Here is a 24,221-nt window from a genome sequence, read left to right as displayed (position 1 = left end):
CAAAGATCATTTGAGACTTAAATTTTGGTTTTGGAATTCAGTAAGCATACATCAGTCAATTTTAAACCCTTGAAATATATAAATTACTTTGAAGATGAGCCTCTTGTTCAGCAGAGCTTATGAACTATTATTGTCACCCTTTGCTTGGGACATCTGTGAGAAATATGCCAATGTCCAAGCTGAAAAACTGGGATCTCAACATTCTAAAGTAGTTAGTACTATAATACTACAATACTACAGTACTACATTGCTACAGAACTACAGTACAATTGCATATTAATGTGGCAAATTTCGCATCCATTTGCAGTCTGTTTTACTCTCATGGATGCATTTTTACATATGTATTATGTATTCATTTGCAGCACCTTTACCAGCTTTTATTTTTGTTTTCAAACAGTCCCATATACTTGTTTTAATTGTTGCAATGTTCATATATGGTGGGTCTTTACTTGCTTTATGTAAAGAGGGACATTAGGACTTTGTGGAGTGTGGAAATAGACTTGGCACAGATGAACTTCAAAAACAATCTAGAAGTCACTGGTCACAGCAGTGCAGTCAGTGATTCAACTTTCCCTTAGTTTGAGCTGTACTTAGTAAAAAGAATGTTGCTCTTGGTATTTGAGCAAATGTCACCTTTATATATATATATATATATATATATATATATATATATATATATATATATATATATATATACAGAGAGAGAGAGAAATTCAAAATTGTAGTGATGTTTTGGACAGTGGTCTTTCATTAGCTGGGCAAGCAAAGTGCTTCTGAATTAGTAGCAGGAGGAGTTTATATATAAAAACATTCATTCCATGGGATTCTAAAGTTCCAGGAGTGTAGATGAGTTTCCAAATTTAATTGCTGCCATATCAGCAACTGGCAATGCAAATAGATATGCCATCAGTGCAGTGTCCATTAGTATTAAAATGCCTTGATACTGGAAATGACAAAGCCTTAATTTTGATGGTACAAAGGTGTTCAACAAACTGATCACCAAGCCTTCTCTTTGTTTCTCCAGTATAAAGCTGATTACATCTTTTACAAATAATATAGTACAGTAGACAACTCCTGCAGAGATGCAGGAGGAGGAATGAATGATAATTGATACTTTTGTGCCAGTTCTTTTAGTGGCTGTGTTAATACATTTACACGTAGCACATCTACAGTGGCTGCAGGCTACAGTATATAGTACACTGCATATACGTATATTCACATGTAACCGCTATATTTGCATGTACGTCAATACTAACTTAATAAAGTACTTATGTATGCTATCTTTTACCACCGCTAGAGGGGGCTTTAACCTTAAATAAATTAACATAATGATAGGTACTTTCTGGTGTGGGATACATTATCCAATTGTAAAAGTGGAACAAGATATTTACCAAGGAGTAACGACTGGTGTAAGGGACTTAGAAAATTAAATTAGCAGTATTTATCCGACATCGGTTACCTGTCAAAATGTTAAGTGTTTAAATATACTTCAAAACTCATAGTAATACCCAGTATTCATTAAAGCACTTTTCATTTATTTTCTTTAATTGCAATCCAGTTATCTGTTATCTGTTATTCCTTAGGGGGTGAACAATAGCGATTATTTGTGAGTAATCTCTAGTATACAATAATTTTTTTAAAAGGTTGAGCAGGTATACAGTTTAACGATACATCCTGTCCATACTAGTTTATCATGACGTTTTTTTCAGTACGTAGCAGCTAACTGGGACAGGTGTAGCAAAAGTGCCTGAATGATCACTGTGAGCTGCACTACAGTGCTGTTTAGGTAGGAAGCTGTCATAGCTGTTCAGGCAGTGTTGTTGTTCTTGGTGCAGACAGTGCTCTTGTGCTAACCATTGCAGCAAGATGCTATTTCCGTTTTCATTACCTTCAGGTATTCTGGAAAAGCCCAAGAAATGCATCTCAGCTCAACAACTTTAGACTAATAACAGCTCTACTTAGCCATGTTATAGAGCCTAGATCAGACAAACATCAACTTCAAAGATAGGAAGATAGGAAATAATGTTTTTTCATGCTATACTCATAATTCTCAGGGCTTTGGGAGGTCTCAGAGGACCTAAATTAGGCCACACTGACCACTTTTTGACCACACAGCACTTTTTCACTAGTGTTCACATTTATTTATCGGCTTTCATTGCTTTATTTATTGCTGCATTTTGGTAGAATCAAGATTTAATTGATTAATATAGTTATCTATCCAAACAAACAGTGGCAATCTCTCACTTTTATACAGGAAGACGCCTTTGTACTCCTTTGTACATTCAAACGTGCTGAGTATGACAAGTCAGTGATTATTAAATATAGAAATGATGGGGCTTTATGATAGACTACAGATTACAAAGTTCCAAAACTGCTCCTCTATGTTCTTTCAAATCAATCTTAATTTATTGTAAAGATGTGAACAAAATAAGAAGTGCCTACATTTAAACTGAATGTGAGACTCAAAGATAACTCCAAATATCCATTAACCCAGTGAATGAGAGTCTATAGCTGAAAGCATATTATTTCCAGACAGTGAGACAATTATGGGTCTTTCTCACATACAAACCTGTCTTTAAGCAGTGCATGCCACTTGCCTTATAGATGTTATCCTTCCTTTCATTTGCATATATAAAACACCTTCGGAAAAGAACAAAGGCAAGGTTCCAAATCCAATAATAAGATCTTTATGGCCATCAAGTGCTGATGCACACAAATGTTTATTAAAACAGAATTAGCTTCAAAATTGCTTTCATAAATCTTCAAACAGATAAATTAGATTGAGCTAATAGTGTACTGCAAACATTGCAAGCTTATGCTTTGTTAAAATAGACACATGAACGAACTTCTCAGCATAAAAAGCACTATTTTGCTGCATTGCATGCTGATTTGGTATGTAGTGTCCAAAAAGATTGCATACAGAGTAGTGTATGTTGACTGTGCCATAGCTAGAGGAATCCTTTTCTAGCTCCCTCAGTGGCATGTACATTTCCTGCCAAGGAGACCATTTTGTGACAGGTGTGCAGATGGCTATTCGGAAGCTGCAGAAATAAATGTAATCACATCTTGCACTAATATAAAAGATAATGTTTGTCTTCATATATGTTGTGGGACAACCTAGTGAAGCCAGACCTGGAGCAGATACTGATTTCACAGTGTGACTTTGTGACTTGTTTTGCTGAGAATAAAATCGCACATGTGGGGGACCATGCACGGTGTTAACATGACCGCGTAAAGATCTGCACCAAAGACAAGTGTGTGCTTAGCACAGGTACATATAGGGCACTACACTCAGACTACACTACACCATGTTTTCCTAAACTATTCTTCTTACTTGCTTGGTTGCTTTTTATATAAAGTTAATTTTCGCAGGGAATTGCAAGAATAAAGCAGTGTATTGTTGTTCTGGTCCGTAAGCTAAGTCAATAAAGTTGTTTTTTATACAGAAAGTGTTGATTCAAGATCTTAATTTATAATTTGTAAAAGCTAGAAGGATTACTTTTCATTCAGTCAATACCAGTTGTGCATTTTTACGTTTTGTAGCTTTTTTCTACACTGCAATCATTTAGGGCACAGGGTACCATAAATTACTCTATGATTTATGCTCCATAAATCGTAAAACCAGAAAACCTTTAAAATAAGGGAATTAAATATATTCAGTTGCTGTCCTTATTTGATTGTGTGTGTGTGTGTGTGTGTGTGTGTGTGTGTGTGTGTGTGTGTGTGTGTGTGAGTGAGAGAGAGAGAGAGAGAGAGAGAGAGAGAGAGAGAGAGAGAGAGAGAGAGAGAGAGAGATGGCTATTTACCCTGTACAGTAAATAATTATACATGTTGTTATTAGTGTACTATTGTTACGTGGAATGGCATATGGAAAATGATGTTAAGACCTTTAACACAACAAATTGGTTTTCCAATTTTAAATTATGCTTTGATGCCATCACAACATGCTTCAGATCTGGTCATAATTATTAAATATTTGTGATTTTTTCCGCTAGTAATCACAGATTACTGAAAGGACTTGATTGTATAGTAAAGTGGGAGGGTGTAGGCTATGTGCTGGAGCGCAAGTACTGCACGCTCAGTAATGAGACGCGCGCGCACAAATACCCGCCACTTTTAGTGCGTAGTGGGAGTTACCATAATAACAGCAGGCGGTATGCCTACAAACGAGGGAGAATTGTCACTCATCCCTTCGGAGCGGGGATGGTTCGTGAGTCTGGATGTAATGGGACGTGACAGAAACGAATAGGATGTCCAAAACGTCGTGTATTTCGTGCCGACGCTATCACCTCCTTTTCGGTGGTTTAGTTTCTGGCTAAGTAGAGAGAACTGTCTTCAGTATTGTGAGTGTCTGCGCGCATGAAGAAGTAACTAATTACAGATATGGAAAAACGCGACCAGAAAGTGAAAGGGACGTCGAGAAAATCCAAGGCAAATAAGCAGAAGGACAAAAAGCAGGTATCTGGGAAGGTATTTCGAAAGAAATCATTTAAAGCAGTCGGAACGTTTGTGAATAAGATTTTTAAAAGTTTAGGCACCTGGGCTCACAGTGCAGATAACGCTGACTCGTTAGACGCAGAAGACGATGACGGTGGATTTCGAGACGGAACACCTTGCATCCTTAGTGCGAATTCGGGGAATTTGAAAGAGAACAACCGGATGACCGGAGAACGTCTAATAAAAAGTTTTACGCTTCAGTCTCGCTACTCTGCAAAAGAGCGGTTGCCAGTGTCGTATGGTGATAAGACTCCCGGCGTTTTGGGTTTGAAAAACCACGGCAACACGTGCTTTATGAATGCGGTTGTGCAGTGCCTGAGCAACACAGACTTGCTCGCCGAATACCTCGGCTTGGAGCAGTACAAATCGGATATTAGTCAAAGGAGAATTAACGGGGTGGTAAAGACCGAAGAGACATCGCAAGCCTTAGGAGAAGTGACGGAGCAGCTCGCGGCACTTGTGAGGGCGCTCTGGACTTTGGAATATACGCCTCAACTTTCAGTGGAATTTAAGGTAATGTAAGCTCTCTTCTTTTCCCCACATTTTCATTTATTCATTTAATTCATCACTTCCGCTAATCGTAATATCTACAAACTCACTTTAGGCTATACTGCGTATTTCATTGAATGTGAGGTCACTTGCCAAACCTATTGTCTACGTTTTGGTGTTGGGTGTTACACACGTGACTTGTGTAATGTTTAAGTCCAATGAGGAAAAGGGTTTTCGCTGTGTGGCAAAGAGCAGCCGTTTGTGTTGCACTTGGCACATTATAATGTAATTGTCAATATTGCAGGGCTTAAGTAATCTTGTAAAAAATTGAAAGTTGTAGACTGCTCATCTTCTTTAGTGTATCGGTTTGTTGACCAACAGAGTTCCTCCCGAGTCCTTGTTGTTAATGTGTTGTCTGATGTGCTATGAATTTATGAATGTGAGGTCACCAGGTGGTGAACAGGCACTCGGTGCCTTGAACTTGCATTATTCACATTCATGTAGTCTTTGTGTACCCAGAGCATTGAACAATGTCTGCAGTTTGTACCCTTTCTTTCAGAACTAAACCAAATATATTTTAGTGGTGACATGCAGTGTGAGAATATCTTTAAAAGGAGGAATAGCTTCTCAGTCCAGGTCTTCAGATTAATAAAAGTCCTGTAGATAGTCATGTATTTTCACTGCATAACACAGCAGGTTCATGCAACTCCAACCTTGACCAGTCAACTCTAACAGTTAGAATCATTACTCATGTTGAACAAAAAATCTACTATACATACCTTTTTATGTCAGTTATAATTATTTCGATTTTATGTGAATGTTTTGTAGTTAAAAGACCATTCTAGGTTTATGACCAATTTTCCATTGTTAGTGAACAATGCTTCTAGATTGTCAAGATTCTGTTGATCTAAAGCCAAAGCATGCAATAACACACAACATGTAGGCCTAATTGCAGAATGTTTGTGACAAATTATTAGCAGTGCAGTCTGGGACTATGTATGGCACAATGGAGTAGTAACCTGACTGTAGGGCCAGAGATTTCAGTTTTACACTGGCATTATAAGATAAAAAATAATGCTAGGTTGGGACCCTCTTTTTGCACAAAAATGACATTCTTATGCTCCTTTGGGTTCATCCAGTGAGACAACAATAGGCCAGATTGGGGAGGAAAATGGTTTCATTGGTCTTCTTAGGCTCTATAAAGGCTGAAACACACAACTCAAAGCAGAAGAGTCTGAACCAGGATGATATAGATAGGGTTATTCCTCTGGAAATATTAATCATTGCATAAATAGAAGAGGTGCTTTATTACCAGGGGGCAAACCTACTCTTTTGAGATGCAGAGGCCTAATTCAGGTTGAAGATGAGTGTGTGAATGTGTTTTTGCTCCAAGCACATGTATGTCTTTACCTAATTGTCACCTGCTAAAGCTCAAGCTCTGTCTCTCATACATAGAGCAGAGAACAAAATTTGCTGCACTGTTAGGTTCTGGCTGAAGGTGTCTGTTGTTGTTGTGGGGTTTTTTTTTTTGTCAGTTTGTTTGTTTTTAAGTTAAGACCTGAGATAGGACCTAGCTCCTTTTCTTACTGATATATTAAGACTAGATTGTTTGGACCAGTGCTGTGACTATCAAATTCTAGTTACATGTTGATCTACCTAAGAGTCAGGCTTGGCTCTAAAGTAGCAATAAAATATAAAACCTCTTTTACTTGTGGCTTCTAGAATGTCATATTCTATCTGTCTTTTTAGGATGCTTTATTGCCCCTGTAACACTAATTCACACCTAATTCTTTCTTATCTAAATTAATTTAACATAACACATGATTGATTTAATTCATATTTTGGATATCTAAAATTGTCCTGTACATTACCACACATCTGTCTGAAATACAGCCTGAATTAACACATACTCTTAGGTGTATGACAGGCCTAATAGATACCTTGCATTAGATGAAGAGATTTGTCTATAAACAATTAAATTACCCTGTAATTTCCACCTCCCACTGAGTAAAATATTTAGTGAAGCCAGTGTACTCTATCAATCATTCATTGTGCCCCTTCATGACAGAGGAGAAAGCCAACAAATGGCACATCATGAGCTTCTTAACAGGAGAATGTATCAGCTTCTGGAAAACATCCTGTATTCTGAGTTTTGCTTCAGTATCAACTTTTATAAAGCACAGTCTATTTTTAATCAGCAAAAGTAGGCACTGAGTGACATAATGAGAGCATTTGAAAATAGGGGGTGGGGGGAGTGAGTGACTTTTAACTGTGGCTTATAGCAAAAAATAGCTGAAATATGTTAGAAGCATGCTTCTTAATAATATTTGAAGCTTCCCAGCAGGAATGTTCAAGTCAAGTACTGGGGGGGCTACAGCAGTTCAGCTTAGTGTTTACTCTAAACCAACACATTTAGTTCAGCTCATGAAGAGTTTCAGAGTTAGTTGATGAGTTAAACCAGGTGTTTTGTCAGGGCAGAGTAAAAAGGGAGGTTGAACCACTTGGGGGACTTGTATTCCTAGCAGTGTTAGTGTTTTTCCCGTTTAAAATAGTCTAGGACATGATTTGTGGCGATGAATTCTTGACATAGTTGTAATCAGATAAGAGTGTAGTGTGTTACTTATGAACAGAAACTCAAACAAAGTTGTTTAATACCTAGGTGACCTGTTTATAACAATCTGAGGCTGGCATGGCATTTACTAGGTTTCTGGTTAAAGTTGTATTCATTCCCTTACAGCATTTCTCAGTGGTGTGGAGTGCATAAAAAGGGTACACCTTTTGCATACCACCCCCCCCCAAAAAAATCACATTATGCAAAACCTTAAATTATTGATTGGATTCCGAAATACAGTTCAACAGGTTACAAAACAAAAGAGGTGTGCATGCTGAAGGCTAGTTGTTAGCTAGGCATACCTCTAATGGGTATGTAAACAGCAGCGAGCCCCTGTAGCCATGCTAATGAGCAGTTTTGAGTCATACCACTCACAGAATGTCAGCAAGAATATGTAAAGTACCATATATGAATAGGTTGATTGTTTTTTATTTTATTTATGAAATTTTTTTTTTTTTTTTCCAGTTGATGTTTTGTTACCCCCTCTTTGAAGGGCTAGAGTGACCTGGCTGCACACCTCTGGTGTAATTACCTTCGTCACATTGTCTTTTCACCACTTCACTGCCACTTAATCTAAATAGAGATCAAACCTTTAAATTTAAACATGCTAAGCAACAAAAAAAACAAAAACTGAACAGAGTAGCAACACTGACAAAATATGATCTCGGTGCATGGTTGTCATGTTGCATTCGAAAACTGAGGTGAGTAACGATGCTTGTTGAAACTCTGATAACATCCAGTGGCAGGCTTCATGAACAGTGATGAGAGCTGCCACTTATGAGGGGGCAAAGAATAAATGTGGCTATGATTAACTTTACATAATGTACATAAGCAGTTAATAACATTAAAAATTACAATAAATGTTCTCAAAAATTGGTAGTGCACTGATGCCCGATACATGGCTGTTGTTGCCTTTCTATTGCAAGTATGAGGTGGTTTGGAAAATCCTTGAAACATGATACTGCTGAGCTGGAGTTTCTGCATGACCATGAGAATGACACAGGTTGGTGTGTCTTATGGAGAACATGACTCTTCAACTCCATCTTTATCCTTTTTTTAAGAGGAATACAGTTCTTCTATAGTGATATTCCTCTCCATAAAGATAGCTATAGCATTAGGCTATGGTAGTGCTTGACTGAGGTGACTATATGCTGAGAAGGCCACCAAGCTTCTGTGGTATTTGTATTGTTACCCAGAAATGTTTTGGATATCAGCAGCAGTCTGCCGATGGCTAAAGTTTATTTTGGAATTCCCCTGTTTTGACACAATTTGACTATTGGAAAATGTACGAAAACATTACTGAGTCCTAACCTCCTAATATTGTTGTCTATTAGAAGGTGCATTGATGTACATCACCCTTGGGAGAGTACCTTGAACACTATAATTTCCTGCTGTGAGCTCGGTAATATGATACCATGGACAGCAAATAGCAGGTTTTCTGATAATAGCCTGGGTTAGTTAGCCTTTATATTCTCTTTTGTAATATTTTAAATGATTGGATTTTTTTAAACATATGAAAGAGAATCTCTACCTGCTAAATCCTGGCTTAAAAATGCTAGTGTCCTCATGACATCTATCTCTAATTTTAGCTTCACTCAAACGTAGCTATGCAAGTGTTTGACGCCTCTTTTTCTTTATGAAGTGGATTCACTGTAGCTTTTAGTGAGAACAAGCAATCCTTCTGGATCCCACTGTGTGAACGTTTGGGGCCTCATGGGAACAAATCTAAGAGGTGCTAAATTGTGTTTGCTCTGGCATTTGATGTACTTTGTGCCTAGTGTCAGCTTGTTGGCTGTGTGGATGGCATGCTAAAAAATAGTTTTGGATGAGGGAGGACATTGACAGGACTTCAGCTGAAGTAAGCCTTATTTGCTGTGTGCATCCTTCTCCAACAGAGTTCATCTGGAGTGCTGTTTTCACCTGCAAGACAACAAGGAGGCCACACAGTTCTGGTTATATCTGTGATTACTTGACAACAAGTTGAATGTTTTTGAGACGTTTTCAGTTGCAGACACCAAAAATGGTGGCTTATTGCTGGCACCTTTTATTATCCACACCAAAAGCATAGCATTAGCTGCACGTCTTTATCAATTTCTTTGGTATTAAACTGTAGAAGTTAGTTTCATAAGACAAATATTTTGTGCAATACTGTGAAAAACACAATTAAATCTTTAAAAACCATTTAGTTTCTGCATTTACTGAGGGACCAGGTTAAATTCTACGGATTTTTTTTCTTTGACATTCACAGGGCCATTGATTAATATATTGCCCTAGTACACATACAAAGAGTAAAGTAGCATAAACAGTATGAATACATAAAAATCTAATTATACACTATATAAATTAATCCAATCAATCTATATACAAACTATAGGGAACTAGCCAAAATGGTTAGGTTTTTTTTGTTTTTGTTTTTTTTTTTAAATCCGTTTGTACTAGGTTATCAGAAATCAGCTTGGAAAAAAAGACTTAACATAATTAACATAAACAGAAATGTTCATGTTTTCATCCAAAGTTTCAAGGTTGTATCACACATCATTGTTCACATACCTACATCATTGCTTGTAGTCAAAAGAATAATTACAGAAATTATCTCCATGGTACAAGTATGCTTTATTTTTAAAGGTACGCAGAACACAAAGGCCTTTTCAGTGTTGAAGCTCTATTCATGCTTGCTCCGAATATTCATGCTTGCTCCGAGCAGAGTCTCATCATTAGTCCTCTTCCCCTGAGAAATGAATCAGTCAAGCTCTGTCATATCTTGTATCATAATTTATCATAATTGCTGATCTCTCTTTGGGTGTAGCATTCACCTTGAACAAAATACACTTGAATAACTCCTTTGAAGACTAAATACCATTGGCAGTACATCAGCAGTGCCAAGAGTAGCTCACCTCTTTCTGGTGATGACTCAAGTATTTGCCCTTTTTTCACTGCTATTTGACTGATATTTAGCATTATTATGTTCTCAGCCTGCAGTTCTTTTTCTGCTCTGTCATTTCCTTATAGCTGTTTACTGAAGTTTGTGTGGAGGCTCACACCCTCCGAAAAAACAAAATCCCAATTATGTCTAGGTGGTGATGTTGCAACAGCAATGTGATGATGAAAGACTGGTCGCTGATAGTAGAATGGTATGTGTAATGACTAAACAGTGGACTAGTAAATGAGGTGGAACTTGGTATATTCAATAAAGAAATTAAAATGTATAAATAAACACACAGGCACTGAGTTGCTAAATCCTGACATTAACAAACAAGCAAACAAAAACCCACACTACAAAAGAAACACCACATCTAACTACACTTCTCAAGACAAAACTAAAATACGGTCATACACTAACTCCCTGACAATAAACAGGCAATAACCCGATCCCAAAAAAACAGGCACTACTCCCTATACTCAGTAACTATATACATAAACATACACTAGAACATGTACCACACAAGTGAATCCCATCTACATATCTACAGTTCTAGATATACAAACACAAGCTGACTAAGGATATTAAAAAGACAAGGTAAGCACAGCCAAGACCACAAAAACCAAACAAACAAATTGTATTCTAAGGCAAACCACACAAGGTCAGGCCTTATGACATCTGTCAAACTGTGTTTGCAGTGCCTGAAGAAAATGTTGTGCCCTGGTCCTGAGATTGCCAGATCTCATGTCGCCAAAGGAGTTGGGTGTGGCTCAGCGAGCCCACAGCACCCTTTTACATGACTTCAGTGCAGATAAGAAAGGAGCAAAAGCTACAGGCTATAATAGTGAGTATTACATTGAAAATGAAGTTTTAATGTGGAAATGGTCTTCATTAGAGAAGAGATTGCTGTTGCTAATGTTATGACTTGGGTCTCCTTTTTGCTATTGTGATTGCTTGGATTTGTGTGTATGACTTTGACTTCTCCCCTCCATTTACTGTTCGCTTTGTCCCTTATTGGTTTGGTTGCTGGTTAATATACGTCTCTTGTATCTTGTGTATATATTTTCCTGTATATAGTTACACACTGGTGGTAGGGAGTGGCATCCCTTTTTGTTTGGGTGTGGTTTTATTTCTGTTTATACCAGAGTAGTCATTGTATGTTTCTTTTTGTTAGCTTAGTCAGAGGTCTTTTAGTGTGGGGGGGTTTTTTTGTTTGTTTTTGTTTTGTTTTTTTGTGTGTGGGCCACTCCTGAAGCTATTGCTCCAGTTTCTTGTATATTTATGCATCTGAACGCCAAAACTTGTAAATACACTTGAAGTTTGCCGTCAACCTGTTTGTCTGGTTTGCATTCCGTTACTCATTATAACTGCTGTTGCACTCAAACCCTATGTTAGAGATAATCTTGCATAAATCTATCTTGGAATTGCTCATTCTAGTAGAATTAAAATATTTTGTGATGGCTGTTTTCAGGATGATGGCTAAGAAACTTAACCAGTATCCTTTGGAACAAGATGGACATCTAAAGTAGACATGGCTTTCATAGGTATAACTAAAGAAAGGCTTTTGCTAATATGAAGTGCAGGTTGTTTACATTTATGGCCTTTAGTTGATGCTTTTATCCAAAGTGACTTACAATTCTGAGTGAACACAACTGAGGGTCCCGCTCAGGGACCCAACAGTGGAACTTGGCTATGGTGGGGCTTGCATTGGTAATCCTTTTGATTTACTAGTCAAGTACCTTAACCACTGAACTACCACTGCTTTAAGGTTAAAAAAGGACTGATGCAGCCTTTATTTTTTTTTAGATCACAGTTTTTGTGTGTTTGCTTTGTGAAAAAATGCTAATATTCATCATTACATCCCAGTCTAAAATTTCACATACTTGTAAAGCATCATGGGAAATGAGCTGATAGTGTTTGCCTTGACATACATGCGTGATGAAACTAGACCATGTATTTTTGGCCGCAGACTTGTGCTGAATGGTTTGTGACTGCTGTAACGTGGTGATTGCACACTTCCAATGCTAACAAAGCCATGATGAACACGAAGTAAACATAATTCATCCATGCAGCAGAATGCAGTTTACATACTCCAGCTAGTCCCATTTACATTCCAGTTCCTGACAAGCTGTCAGTCACTGTGTCAGCTAGCTAGCTGATTTTTGTGAATACCACTGTTCTTCAAGAGACTTCATGGGCAGGTCACGCAGGATAAATGGTTGTGAGTGGTAAATGTTTTATTCCGGAAACAGTAGTTTGGTAACTGTGTTTCCCAAAATAGGAACCTGGTTGTTATATTTGTGGTTTGAATGTGATTTATTCATTGAACACTGCTAAACACTGCGTAAACGGAACTAATATTGGGTAACCCATGTCATGTCTGTCAATTCCAGATGATCGTGTCTAAATATGCCACACAGTTCCGAGGGAATTCCCAGCATGATGCTCTGGAATTCTTGCTGTGGCTGTTGGACCGCATCCATGAAGACGTCAACTCCTCTTCCCCGTCCTCCTGTGGGAACGACAGGAGCAAAACCTGTGGGAAGGTGCGTATGCATAAAGGATGAGCTGTTCAATTTTCAAAATTTTTACTAATGATATCCTTACCTCATGCATAGCTCCTTGATTAGTTTTGACTCTAGATATTTCATCATACCACCCCTCTCTTGTAATGAGACTGAATTGGAATAAGAGTTATGCTGCAGCATAGTTCACTTCCATTGTATTAACAGCCTGAAAGTTAACCCCTGAACACCTAGCCATTTATTAATCAAGTCAAGTCAAATTTGTTTATATAGTGCTTTTTACAAGAGATGTTGTCACAAAGCAGCTTTACAAATGTCCAGGTCTAAGCCCACAGTGAGCAAGCCAAGAGCGACAGTGGCAGGGAAAAACTAGAGGGGGGGCCCATCCTCCTATGGCCGACAACAGACACCTCAATAGTAACAATATAGACAATAAGGAGTAGAATGAGTAGTGAAAAATAAATGAATAAATAAATAATCAAATGAAAAAATAAGCAATTAATGTCTAATCCAGTTTTCTAGAAGTCCTAGTCTGATCCCGATGGTGTGCATGTGTCCGAAACCCATCCCACATGAGAACGTCCATCAAGGGCAACCGGGAAGTAGTTGACTGGGGTGGAGGTGTGGTGAGCTACAGCAGGAGACGTGTGTGGGTGTTAGGAGTAGCCATGGTAGCTGAGACGGGTTGAGGCTCTGTAATATCATGACATCAGGGGTAGGTGTACCTCGGCACAAACAGAGAATAGATTATTAGGCACGTCTAAGTACAAGTGTGTGTAAATTAGGGAACTATTATGTGCAAAGATGGGCTTCATCAGATCTAGCTATGGCAGCATAACTAAAAGGATGGAGCCAGAAGGAACCACAGGCATGAGGACACCCTGGAACATCAGCACTCTGCCACTCTGTCAACAAACTTGAGTGACACATGAGAGGTGAAGTGACAGCATCACTTTCATTGCCCATGGAACCCCAGATCTACACCTTTACCTAAGATGGGAAGTAGTTCATAAAATTCCTGACTGTACAGATTTTGAGATTGTGTCTGAGTCTCGTTACTTGAAGGTTATTCCATAGTGTGGGACAGCTTTACAGGAAAAGGCACTGCCCCCTGCTGTAGTACTAGTAAAGAGCCTGCACCTTTTGATCTAAGCAGACGTGGTGGGTTGTGATGCACTAGACGTTCTCTAAGGTACTGAGGGGCAAGACCATTCAGTGCTTTGTAGGTCATTAGTATTTTATAAACAATACTAAATTTTACTGGAAGCCAATGTAAAGTAGCTAAGAAAGGAGTGATGTGATCAAATTTGCTAGTTCTAGTAAGCACTCTGGCTGCTGTATTTTGAACTAGCTGGAGCTTGTTTAGGCATTTCATAGTACAGCCTGATAGTAAGGTATAATTACAGTAGTCTAATCTTGAAGTAAAAAAAATGCATTGACTAACTTTTCTGCATCATGTAAGGAGAGTATGTTCCTAATCTATGCAGTGTTCCTGAGGTGGAGAAAGGCGGTCCTAGAAATATTATTTACATGAGCTTTGAATGAGAGACTGGGATTAATAATCACTCCAAGATCTTTAACTGTTAGAGAAGATGAGATTGGGAGACCATTGAGTAATTAGAGAGCAAGGACCAAGCTGTCTCTGGGCCTAATATTAGTCAGTATGTACAATTTTGGAAGAATGAATGATGAACCCACTACTTTTGTTCTTCAAACAAGTAATATGCAATTTTAACTTGTTCTAGCCCAAATGTAGGAATTCCATGAGGGGCATATGCCTCTATGCACTTGGAGAACAGTTTCGTTTGGGTTGGCTAAATAATCAAAAGAATCATTTGTTTCATGTTTGTTTTTGCTTTTACCTTCTTTCATTATAAGAACCAAATCAGTCTTCTTTGTGCAGTTGCTGATCCATAGTATAAATTTTTCAATGAAGGTGGTGGGTTTGTGGCATGCGCATACATATGTTTGTGTGTGAATGTCAAGGATAGGCTAGAACCGGTGCCTATAACTCCCACACTGCTGCCCCCACCCTCGGCTCTAGGCTAGGCCAGTGGCTATAATTCATCTTTAGCTGTTGGTAGTACTCTTATCTGCTCTGTCAACACTGTTTTTGGAAAACGCAATCATGTATTATTAAGGGGATGTTTTCTGTACACCCTAGTTCAGCTTTTTTCTAACTGCTATCAGATCTTCACTCAAAGGACTATTGTGATGAGCCATGTGCCTTGGGTGCAGAGGAAATTCCTTGGGGTTGATTATCCAGACATTATTCATTATTCATATTGCACTATAGGTCTTTAAATATCATACGTTTTCTATAATGAGGAAAAGCAGAATAACTGTTTTTCTAAATTAAATGTAAGAATTAAAATTAATTATATTGCTATGTAAAACATTTGAGGACTTATTGCATTAAACACATTAAACATCATTGTTGATGCTTTTTACAAAGTAGTGATGATTGATCAAATATTGACTGTTTTTGTCTTGTTTTTTCTTGGGTTACATTTACATTTTGTATTTGGTTAGTGTAGGCTTTCTGCAGTTTTGTAACCTGTATCTAGGTTGTCCTGCCTGTGCTCATTTACTTAAAATGTAAGCTATGCACCTGGTTGGAAAGGGAAGTGTTTGGGGTGAGCTGGGTCAGCTCTGATTTCACCAGTATGCTTCATGACTCCGCTGTTATATATGTCCTGAAGAGTTGCTCACAATGGCACAAGAAGCTCAAAATGACAGGCGGCCTAGCACTTTGGTTTTAGTGCTTGTAAATGTGATTTGAGTGCTGAGTTTGGTTTCTGAGCTTTGAGTGTAAAATTGTAAAATACTGATTAATTGTGTAGACTTTGTTAAAGTGTTTCTTGTATGAAATGGTATGAGAACAGTCTTTAAAGTGCATTTTTAATGTCATGAAAGATGATGAATTCAGAATCTGTTTCACTCAGACCAAAGGACCAAATGTAGACCAAAGGAGTTGACCTTTTCTAGTGAAGCAGATAATACAGTAGTTCACTGACATGTTGATGAGGCTTAAAGTCTGACATAAAAGATAAATTGTCATTAAAAATGAGTGTTGTTTTGATGACCGTCACGTCCACAAACCTGAGCATTCCCCGTTGTCATGGCAACCAAATCGCTTCCGCATTTTCATTCATATCCGTGGTTCCGCGTCTCCTCCCCTTTCACGCCAGCTGTTCCTAGTTTGTACCTGATTGTAGTGTTATTAAAAACCCCGTTACTCTGTGTCTTGTTTGTTGGTCATTGTCTTTGTCTCTCATGGTTTCTGGTCAGTTCTCGTTTGGTCTCTATCATTGTGTTTTTAGTCCGATCTCGTTTGTTTTCTGTGTTTGGTACCCCTTGCTGTATGTTGCTTCCCTTGTTTAGTTCTGTATCTTCATCGTCAAGATTTGTTTGTTTGTTTGTTTGTTCATCTTACGTAGCCCAGTTCTGTGTTGTTCCCGTTTGTCTGTCTTTATGCTCACCGTTATGTTTGATTATTGTTGTTCTCTGTTGGTCTTTCCTTAATGTTTTGTTCCCTTGTTGCCCATTTCTTGCCATCACTCTGTTATCATATTATTCTTCTGTTAGCCTGTTTGTTCTTCATTCTATTCTGTATTGTTAGTCTGTGTTGATTTATTAAACTTATTATTTATTTATTCAATCAGTTTGGTTTATGACGTCATCACTTCGCACGTATGTTCGCTCTCCACCCCCTCCCCCAAGAAAACTACTGTTGTGGTGCTGAGAAGTGGATGGGACTAAATTTGTCACAAGTGGTGTTTGCTGGTTTTTGTCTTTTAATATATTTTTATTTGATGTAAATTGTTTTGTCTTTTTAATTATTTCTCATTCTAAAATACATAAAGACTAGTACATAGTCTTCATGTTCTGTAATGTGATTTGCTACTTTACAAACAAACAGGTAAAACCAGACTTCTGAAGGTCTACGGGCTGTTGTATTGAAATCAAAATCCTTCAGGATTTTGGTGCCATTATGGGTAGTCCAAAGCATTTGTGTTTTTACCCTTGTAGAATTAACCAGAGTAGATAACTGCTTCTCAATAATTTGAGAGCATGACTTTAAAATAAAATAAAAGTAAAAACAGATGTTTCCAACATGTTTCAAAGGACTGCACAGAATGTAATTCATTCTGTAAAGCATTCATACTCAGTTAAACTGCAAACTTTGCCCTGTTAAACGAAAAACTGAAATGAAGTATCAAAGAGCTGAAATACTTTATTGCTTTGCCTCAGACACACTTCTGAGAAAACAAGTGCACAGAGAGGACTTTGGCCAAGCAGGAAAATCTTTTGTGACAGTTGCCTCAAATGTGTAGGCCAGAGTGAGCTGTGCAAGGGAGAGCTTGTGTGCCAAGGTACCAGTGTCTCCATGCATCTCGCCTTTATCAGTGTGGAAACGTGTGTTGATGGGGGACGTGCCTGGTACGGCAGAAATAAGCCCAGCACTCCCACTGCACTGGACCTCCTAACGGGATTTGGCTCATGTGGGAGAAGCCCCGCCGTTTGGCTTTCATCCTTCGCATCTTCTGCTCCTTCTTCCTTTATTTGCCACAGTTCACGCTTCCTTGCAGATGCAAAGATGTTCCCTTTAGAACTTGGCTTCCCCCACAGTAGAGCACATGACTGCCAAGTGAAAGAAGAAGAGATCTTTGGGTCTTTGGCCTGAAGAAAATCTTGAGGGCCCCCCCCTTAGTGTTTCACACTGCTAAGATGTTACTGCAGATACTGTATGAAAAGATGACTGGCTGCAGTATGAAGGCCCTCCCATATATTTACCTTTTTTTTGTTTCCATTGGCTATTGTGGTATCATTCATATCTAAGGCCAAAAAGTTTGTTTTGGTCAACTTGTGAAGTTGCTCTAGAGAAAATTGGAAAACGTTAAGTAGGTACAGGAATATTTTTTTACTTTTGGACTTTTTGACTTCTTTTTACAATGCAAAAGGCCAAGAAACCCCCTAGTGTCTAAATGTTTATGGTTGCATGGTGACTTAAAATCAGCTCAGCACACACTGATTGTGTGGTGTACGAAGAGGAACTGATGTGGACTGATAATGCCCTCCTCTGCTTCACAGCCTTCCAGCCACCTCTCTGAACTCTGCTGCCTCTGTTCATAGAGTCAGGCAGAGGACAACATGAGGCAGGGCAGCTGAAAATCACCTCACTCACCAGTCAATGCACGTCCCAGTGAGCAGGGGGTGGAATGCACTGGCCTACCCCCTGCTCTTGTTTCTGTAATTATTTTCAGCATGTGCTGGGTCATTTAACAGAGGATAGCCTCCAGAAAATAAGGGAATTTCCCTATCTATGACCCAGGAGGGAAGGCATTACTGAGGACGAAACTGTGTAGTGGGCTTTAAGCTTACCGTGTAAGACGTATATACACATTGCCCAGATTTTAATGGAGGTTGACAAGTGCACTCTTGGTAACACGTAAAGATAGACCCCCTTACACAGGCAACCAGAGAGTCCCAGGGCAACCCATTTTCGACATTCCCTTAGGTTTGTTTACAAGGCATTACTCCAGTAATGGAGCTGGTGTAGAGCCATGTCTCAGAGGAATGAAAGCGGGCCATTGTGAGAAGGCGGAAGAAAGAGGAGCCTGTTTCACAAATTTGGGCTGAAGGAGGGAGAGAGGTGAGAAACTCCCCTTCCACGCCACGCAGCTTGGCTTCGCTCAACAGACCGACAGGCAAATTGACATACGAAACTAAGAAGTCCAGCATTCATGGCAAACTCCAAAAATAGTTCCAGTATTGTCTTTGTCTATTGTTTTCTTACAGACTGCTCCAATGACACTGCAATCTGTTGATAAATGATTGATGGCATTTGCATCCAATCAGTGTGTAAAAGCCCTTCTTTAGCAGCATGTCTTGTCAGCGTGCAGTCCTGCTGAAACCCGCCCCAGGTAGAGATCTAGAGATCTGCCATCTCGCTGCTATCTTCACTCAGGACAGAAGACCTTTTAAACTTAATTGGGAAATAGCATCTGGCTATCTCAGCATTTTGTTAGCTTTATGAGAATTGCGACCTATGGACCAGTGGAACTATGGATTTGCAAATTCCCATCACAGGAAGTGGCAACAAATTGCATGGATGTGAGGGAGAATTGAATACGAGTCATCAACCCAAACATGCTCGTGATAAAAAGCAGTTTGTAAGACTTGACCCCAGCTGGCTACCAGAGGAAATGTGTTGTGAACTCCATAGGGAGAGGCTGAACCCAGCTCCACTGGTTACTAAAGCAAGACATTGTATGTGTTTGTGGTAAGAGATTCATTTAGGGACTATAAAGAGAAGTACTGGACACAAAGCTTTGGGAATATTTTAGATGTTGTGGTTCCACCTCTGGCAGAACAAATCAGAAATTACACCAGTTATAGACTACATTGGATGAGTGCGGGGAGGTTTTTTGTAACTTTTTTTTTTTTTTTTTTTTTGTCCAATCCCTTGCTGCCACAGGTTTACTGCAAGCCCACTTCGTGTTGCAGGGTAGCAGTAAGTTTGAGCCCCCTGATCTCGACTTTTCTGTGAAGCGTATCAGTGTGAACAGTTAGACTGCAGTTTCCACAGGGACCCACAGCACTCGCTCTGGTTGAGATGTCCTCAGTGTGACTCTGACTCCTTATTTCATCACAGAAAACAAGAATGACCCTTTCTTGTACCCTTATTCATGTGTGTATTGTGTTGCCCTCTGAGGCCAGAGTGCAGATCTATTGTGTGTGCATTTCCTCTTCCTCCCCTTTGATTGGTCTAGCCCTGTAGGATGTAAATGGCTTCCTGTGGGCTGGGACCACCAGACTGGAGCTACAACAGCAGTCCCACCCAAAATAACCAGCCTGCATGTGAACTTGTATGCCCTTGAATGGCATCTTGAGAGTTTAAGTCTGCATATTAAATGTACTGTAGTTGAGATCCAGGTTGGTGCAGGAAAGGGAGTCCAAGAGTGCATGCATGTGTGTACACTTGTGCTGGATGTGTGTGTGTTTGGGTGTTGATGAGGTTATGTTTAAGACCATATACACTGAGGTATACCACAATAATCATGGATGTTTAATGTCAAACTGTTGCCTCCCTGGCCTGGAGCCTTGTTCTTGAAAAGGACCTTTGTAAATGCATCAGGAGTGGAAAAGGAAAGTACACTGCAGTTACAGACACAATTCAGTGTGAGTGTATGGAACATGTTCACCTTTAGACACAACTCTGAGTCAATAATACATTACTGCAGAAGCTAAGGATAGCAGTGTCAGTTCTTGACATTATACTCTAATAAATATTTGTCTCTCTATTCCCTAAAGTGTAAAAGTGAACATTTTAATACAGAAGTGCAGGATATTGTTCTCTACTGTAGGTGTAGCAAAACGGGGACATGTTCATTTTTTTAAACTTTTAGATTTTTAAGAAAAATGAAAAGCAAAATATTCATTTCTGTCTTTTGCCTTTTGACAGTGAGTTAGCATTGGTGATCTCACTGTGTGAATACTTAAGGGGTAGCTCTTGTAGCCATGTGCTACTCAGGACACCTGCCTTTCATTAGATGTGATTTCATCCATTCTGCCACAGGTGCCTTTGAGTTAAATGGCTTTCATGAGTGAATATTATTCATTTCACATCTTTATATCCGGCAGCAAGCGTCAGTGGGGGGAACTGAGGGGAAATAAGTACCATTTTGTGTGTGGTTCTGAAAGACTGCCAAGAACCCTTGTCTATGGAGAACTAAGTGTTTCTCTCCCTGTCTGACTCTTTCTCTCTCTCTCCTCCTTTTTTTTATCGAGCCAATGGCATCTCCATAGAAACGAGCATTGGGCAGGACCTCAGCTCCTCTCAGTACAACAGCCAGAGAGGGAGAAAGGGATGGGGTGGGGTGAGTTAAATTTTGAATCACCATCTATTTCACCCAAACTGGGAAACAGCTAATCTAGAAACTGCTTGCACATAATCCAAATCCTCTAGCATTTGTACAATGCCACTCTGACACGCTTACAATCATCCGGTGCTTAGGAGGCGTCGATTTATGAATTGAGCAGAATGTGCTGTTAATGGGATGATCTTAGCCATGGGTCTGGTTGCAGCTGGAAGGTAAATCACTAGTGAGCGAGTCAACTGCAGCATATCTCCTGGGCTAGTTCTCCCCACAAGCTGTGGTCTGGGAGTTGGCGAGGGGGCTTGCACAACACGCTCCCATTTGGAAAGCCTGCACTACTCTGCTGCAGAGTGGAGCTGGTGAAGGGACAGATGTGCTTTGGTACCTCTCTTTGTGCATGACGCCCTTAGTGTGGCTGCATGTATGCTACCGACTGACAAGAAATCCCTGTCTGATAGACGGAAAGAGGCAGACAGAAAGAAGACCATTTCTCCTCCCCTCAATCTGTGTGGCAATTTGCACTGTGTTTGTAGCAATCACAAATGGGAGCATTCGAGCAGAGTTGAGCACAGGAAGCTAGCTAAACCCAACCAGTCGTGTGTGTGCCTTCCATGTATGTGTACTACACTGCCACTACTTTTCTGTACCAGTAACGTATATAATGTGGCAGTAATGTATGTTCAAAAGAAGGAACACAGAAAGAAGGTTCAAGTGCAAAAGAAAGGAGAAACCAATTTGATCAGAGTGCCTGCCAAACACTACAGTTCACCATGAGTAACCTGTACAGGTCAGAGCTTTATTGGCCTCCAGCCAGCCGCAGTTTGTTGATCTTAGCTTGAATACCAGTGTGTTACCACAACCTAGCAGACTGAGTCCTGGAGACTCCACACTCTGTTGAGCCCAGTTGGTCTAGATGTGACAACCCATGTGCTCACAGGATCCAAAGAGCAGACAAGCTGCAGAACATTTACTGTGCCTGATCCCCACAAGACCGCAGGCCTGCAGTCCCCATGCCTTCTTCACTCTGAGTTTTGGCTTTTGGTCTTAAAGGTTCTTCAGAATTATGTGTAACTAGATCAAGGTTCAACAAAAATAAGATGAGAGGATTCAAATTGTTGATTGATTGATTGATTGATTGATTCACTTAAAAGAATCTGTCCTGCAGTGTTTGATTTTATAAGGGATCAATGGACATGGCATGCTCAAAATCGCTGAGGTCTAAAACACTTATATTTAATGAAAAGGCTTTGAGAGGTAGCCTATGGGACCGGAATCACCCTGAGAAATAAATCTAATTTAACACTATAGAAAACAATCTCTCTTTATACAAACTGTCTGTTTTTTCAGGATGTAATTTGCTTCAAGATCTAGAGGTGCATTTGGAATTGGTATTTGTAAACAAGGAATGACTTGGGCTCAGTAGTACACATCTGTCAGCATGTGATCAGTGACTTACTCCACGCTTGTCATTTTCGCCTGTTCTTTTTTGTGATGGATCAATTCATAAGGGAATGTGGAACAACAGGTTTATGTGACAGACTGTCATCTACTTATAAAAGTATTTGAGATGCATATACTGCATAAGCAAGAGAGCTGGGGTCTGGTGGTTTCGGGTATGAACAAGAAGTCAGTGATTTACCTTCTTCCCAGTGCTACTGAGTGCAGTTCTTGTGTATGTGTGCCTCACATGAACTCCTAGACCATGTTTATGCTTTATTGTCTGCAAATATAAGGATACTGTCAGGTTGAACTATGCCATTCCCAGGTCATTTTAATTGACATCCTAACACCATTTAGATGTAAACACATACAAACGCATGCGCGCACAAGTTTCTAAATAAAATGATCCATAATTTCACTGAATGGTGATTATATAATTAAAATCTTTTTATTTTCTTCTGTATGCTTTCCCATGCTGTCTCCTCAGGCTTCCTCTCACCTCTATTAATAAATATAGATGCAGTCCCTCTTTTTTAATCTTTAATTTTGTTCTTCTACTTTTAGTGGCCATTTCACACACACTTATCCAAAATGTAATTCAGGCCAAGTCTCAATTAAGCTGTTTTTCCAATGTACAGAAAAAAAACAGTACTTGCTTATAGAAACGGTCACATTCCAGTTAGTAAAATTTGTTTTGACTTGATTGCCTGAACAGAATCTTAGCAATTTTAGCTAATGTTAAGTTTAGTTCGAGTGCTAACTCAGTAGCTAAATTGTGTTAATGGGTATATGACCAAGGATCCTGAGGCCACCATCACATCCCCCACACTGTTGCACCTGCCTTGATTTGACATTTCGTATGCTATACACATAAGCTTGTCTTAGTCTAAATAAAATTAACAGGACAGGAATACATGTACTCTTAGAAGTGTGCATAAATATATTTATGGCCATGTTTAAAATACCCATCTGGGTTGTGAGTTTGATGGAACAATTATGTGCATGCAGTTCCCAATCTGATAATTCCAATTTGGGTGAAATATATGGTGACAATGTTTCTCACCCCATCTCCCTCCTTCTCCCTTCCCTGAAGGGGAACCATTAAGAGAGGACCCTGGCAGGTAGCATATCACTAGAGTAAGGGGTCCATTAATGTCAGTAATATTGCATGTGTTTCTCTGCTTCTGTGTCAGTATCTTAGCTGTCATTTTCCCTCTTTTTTCATTGGAATAGCACTTCGCAATGAAAGTGTACAGGGGGTACTCATCTTTGTTTTCATGGATGCAAATTATTCATAATTATGCTCCTGTGGAGCTATAAGATCTTTTCAAAATCCAACAGTGTGATTGGCCAGACGCCTGTGTCCATGACTGGTGCATATGTCTTTTTTTTTTTTTTTTTTTTTTTTTTTTTTTTTTTTTTTTTTTGCACATGTTCTGTTACTTAATGACATCAGAGTTAATTACTGAAGGGTTTAAGTGGAGGACTCCAATCATCTAGCTCTGATGATGTCCCTTGTAGATGCTGGGCTGAGAGCCAAGCAGTGGCTCAGAGTATGTGGTCCTCACTAATCAGGAACAACCCTGAAAGATTTTGCCTTCACTCTAGTAAGAAATCAGTGCTACTGCTGATGATGATGACGACAGACACAATTGCGATGGCTTGTTTATGAGTTCAAGTCTCGCATCCCTCAGTGTCCCAAGGCCCATCACATACATTTTAATATCAGCTCCTTCAGAAGAGAAAGCTGAGTCTACCTTCAGCCGAGCCTGCTCTTTTTGTATAGAATTGCTCATATAGTGAATACAGTATGCATAAAGTTCCCAAAGCAGAGTGATCAGGGGTCTGCTTCCTCA

The 24,221-nt window shown here is 39.3% G+C and overlaps 1 protein-coding gene across 2 annotated transcripts in view; it reads left to right on the top strand.

Moving 5' to 3' along the window:
* Window positions 1-4,126: 4,126 nt before the first annotated feature.
* usp43b (ubiquitin specific peptidase 43b) overlaps window positions 4,127-24,221 on the top strand; it is a 65,069-nt gene continuing 44,974 nt past the window's right edge. For both annotated transcript variants that reach the window (XM_081711106.1, XM_027003396.3), the window contains exons 1-2: window positions 4,127-5,010; window positions 12,911-13,063. In XM_081711106.1, coding sequence (XP_081567232.1) covers window positions 4,384-5,010; window positions 12,911-13,063 — 780 coding nt within the window. In that variant the 5' untranslated portion in view covers window positions 4,127-4,383. The remainder of the gene's footprint in view (window positions 5,011-12,910; window positions 13,064-24,221) is intronic.

This window comes from Electrophorus electricus, chromosome 3, assembly GCF_041902795.1.
Source record: "Electrophorus electricus isolate QZ-2024a chromosome 3, ASM4190279v1, whole genome shotgun sequence".
Lineage (NCBI taxonomy): Eukaryota > Metazoa > Chordata > Actinopteri > Gymnotiformes > Gymnotidae > Electrophorus > Electrophorus electricus.
This window is presented reverse-complemented; position numbering and strand designations above follow the sequence as displayed.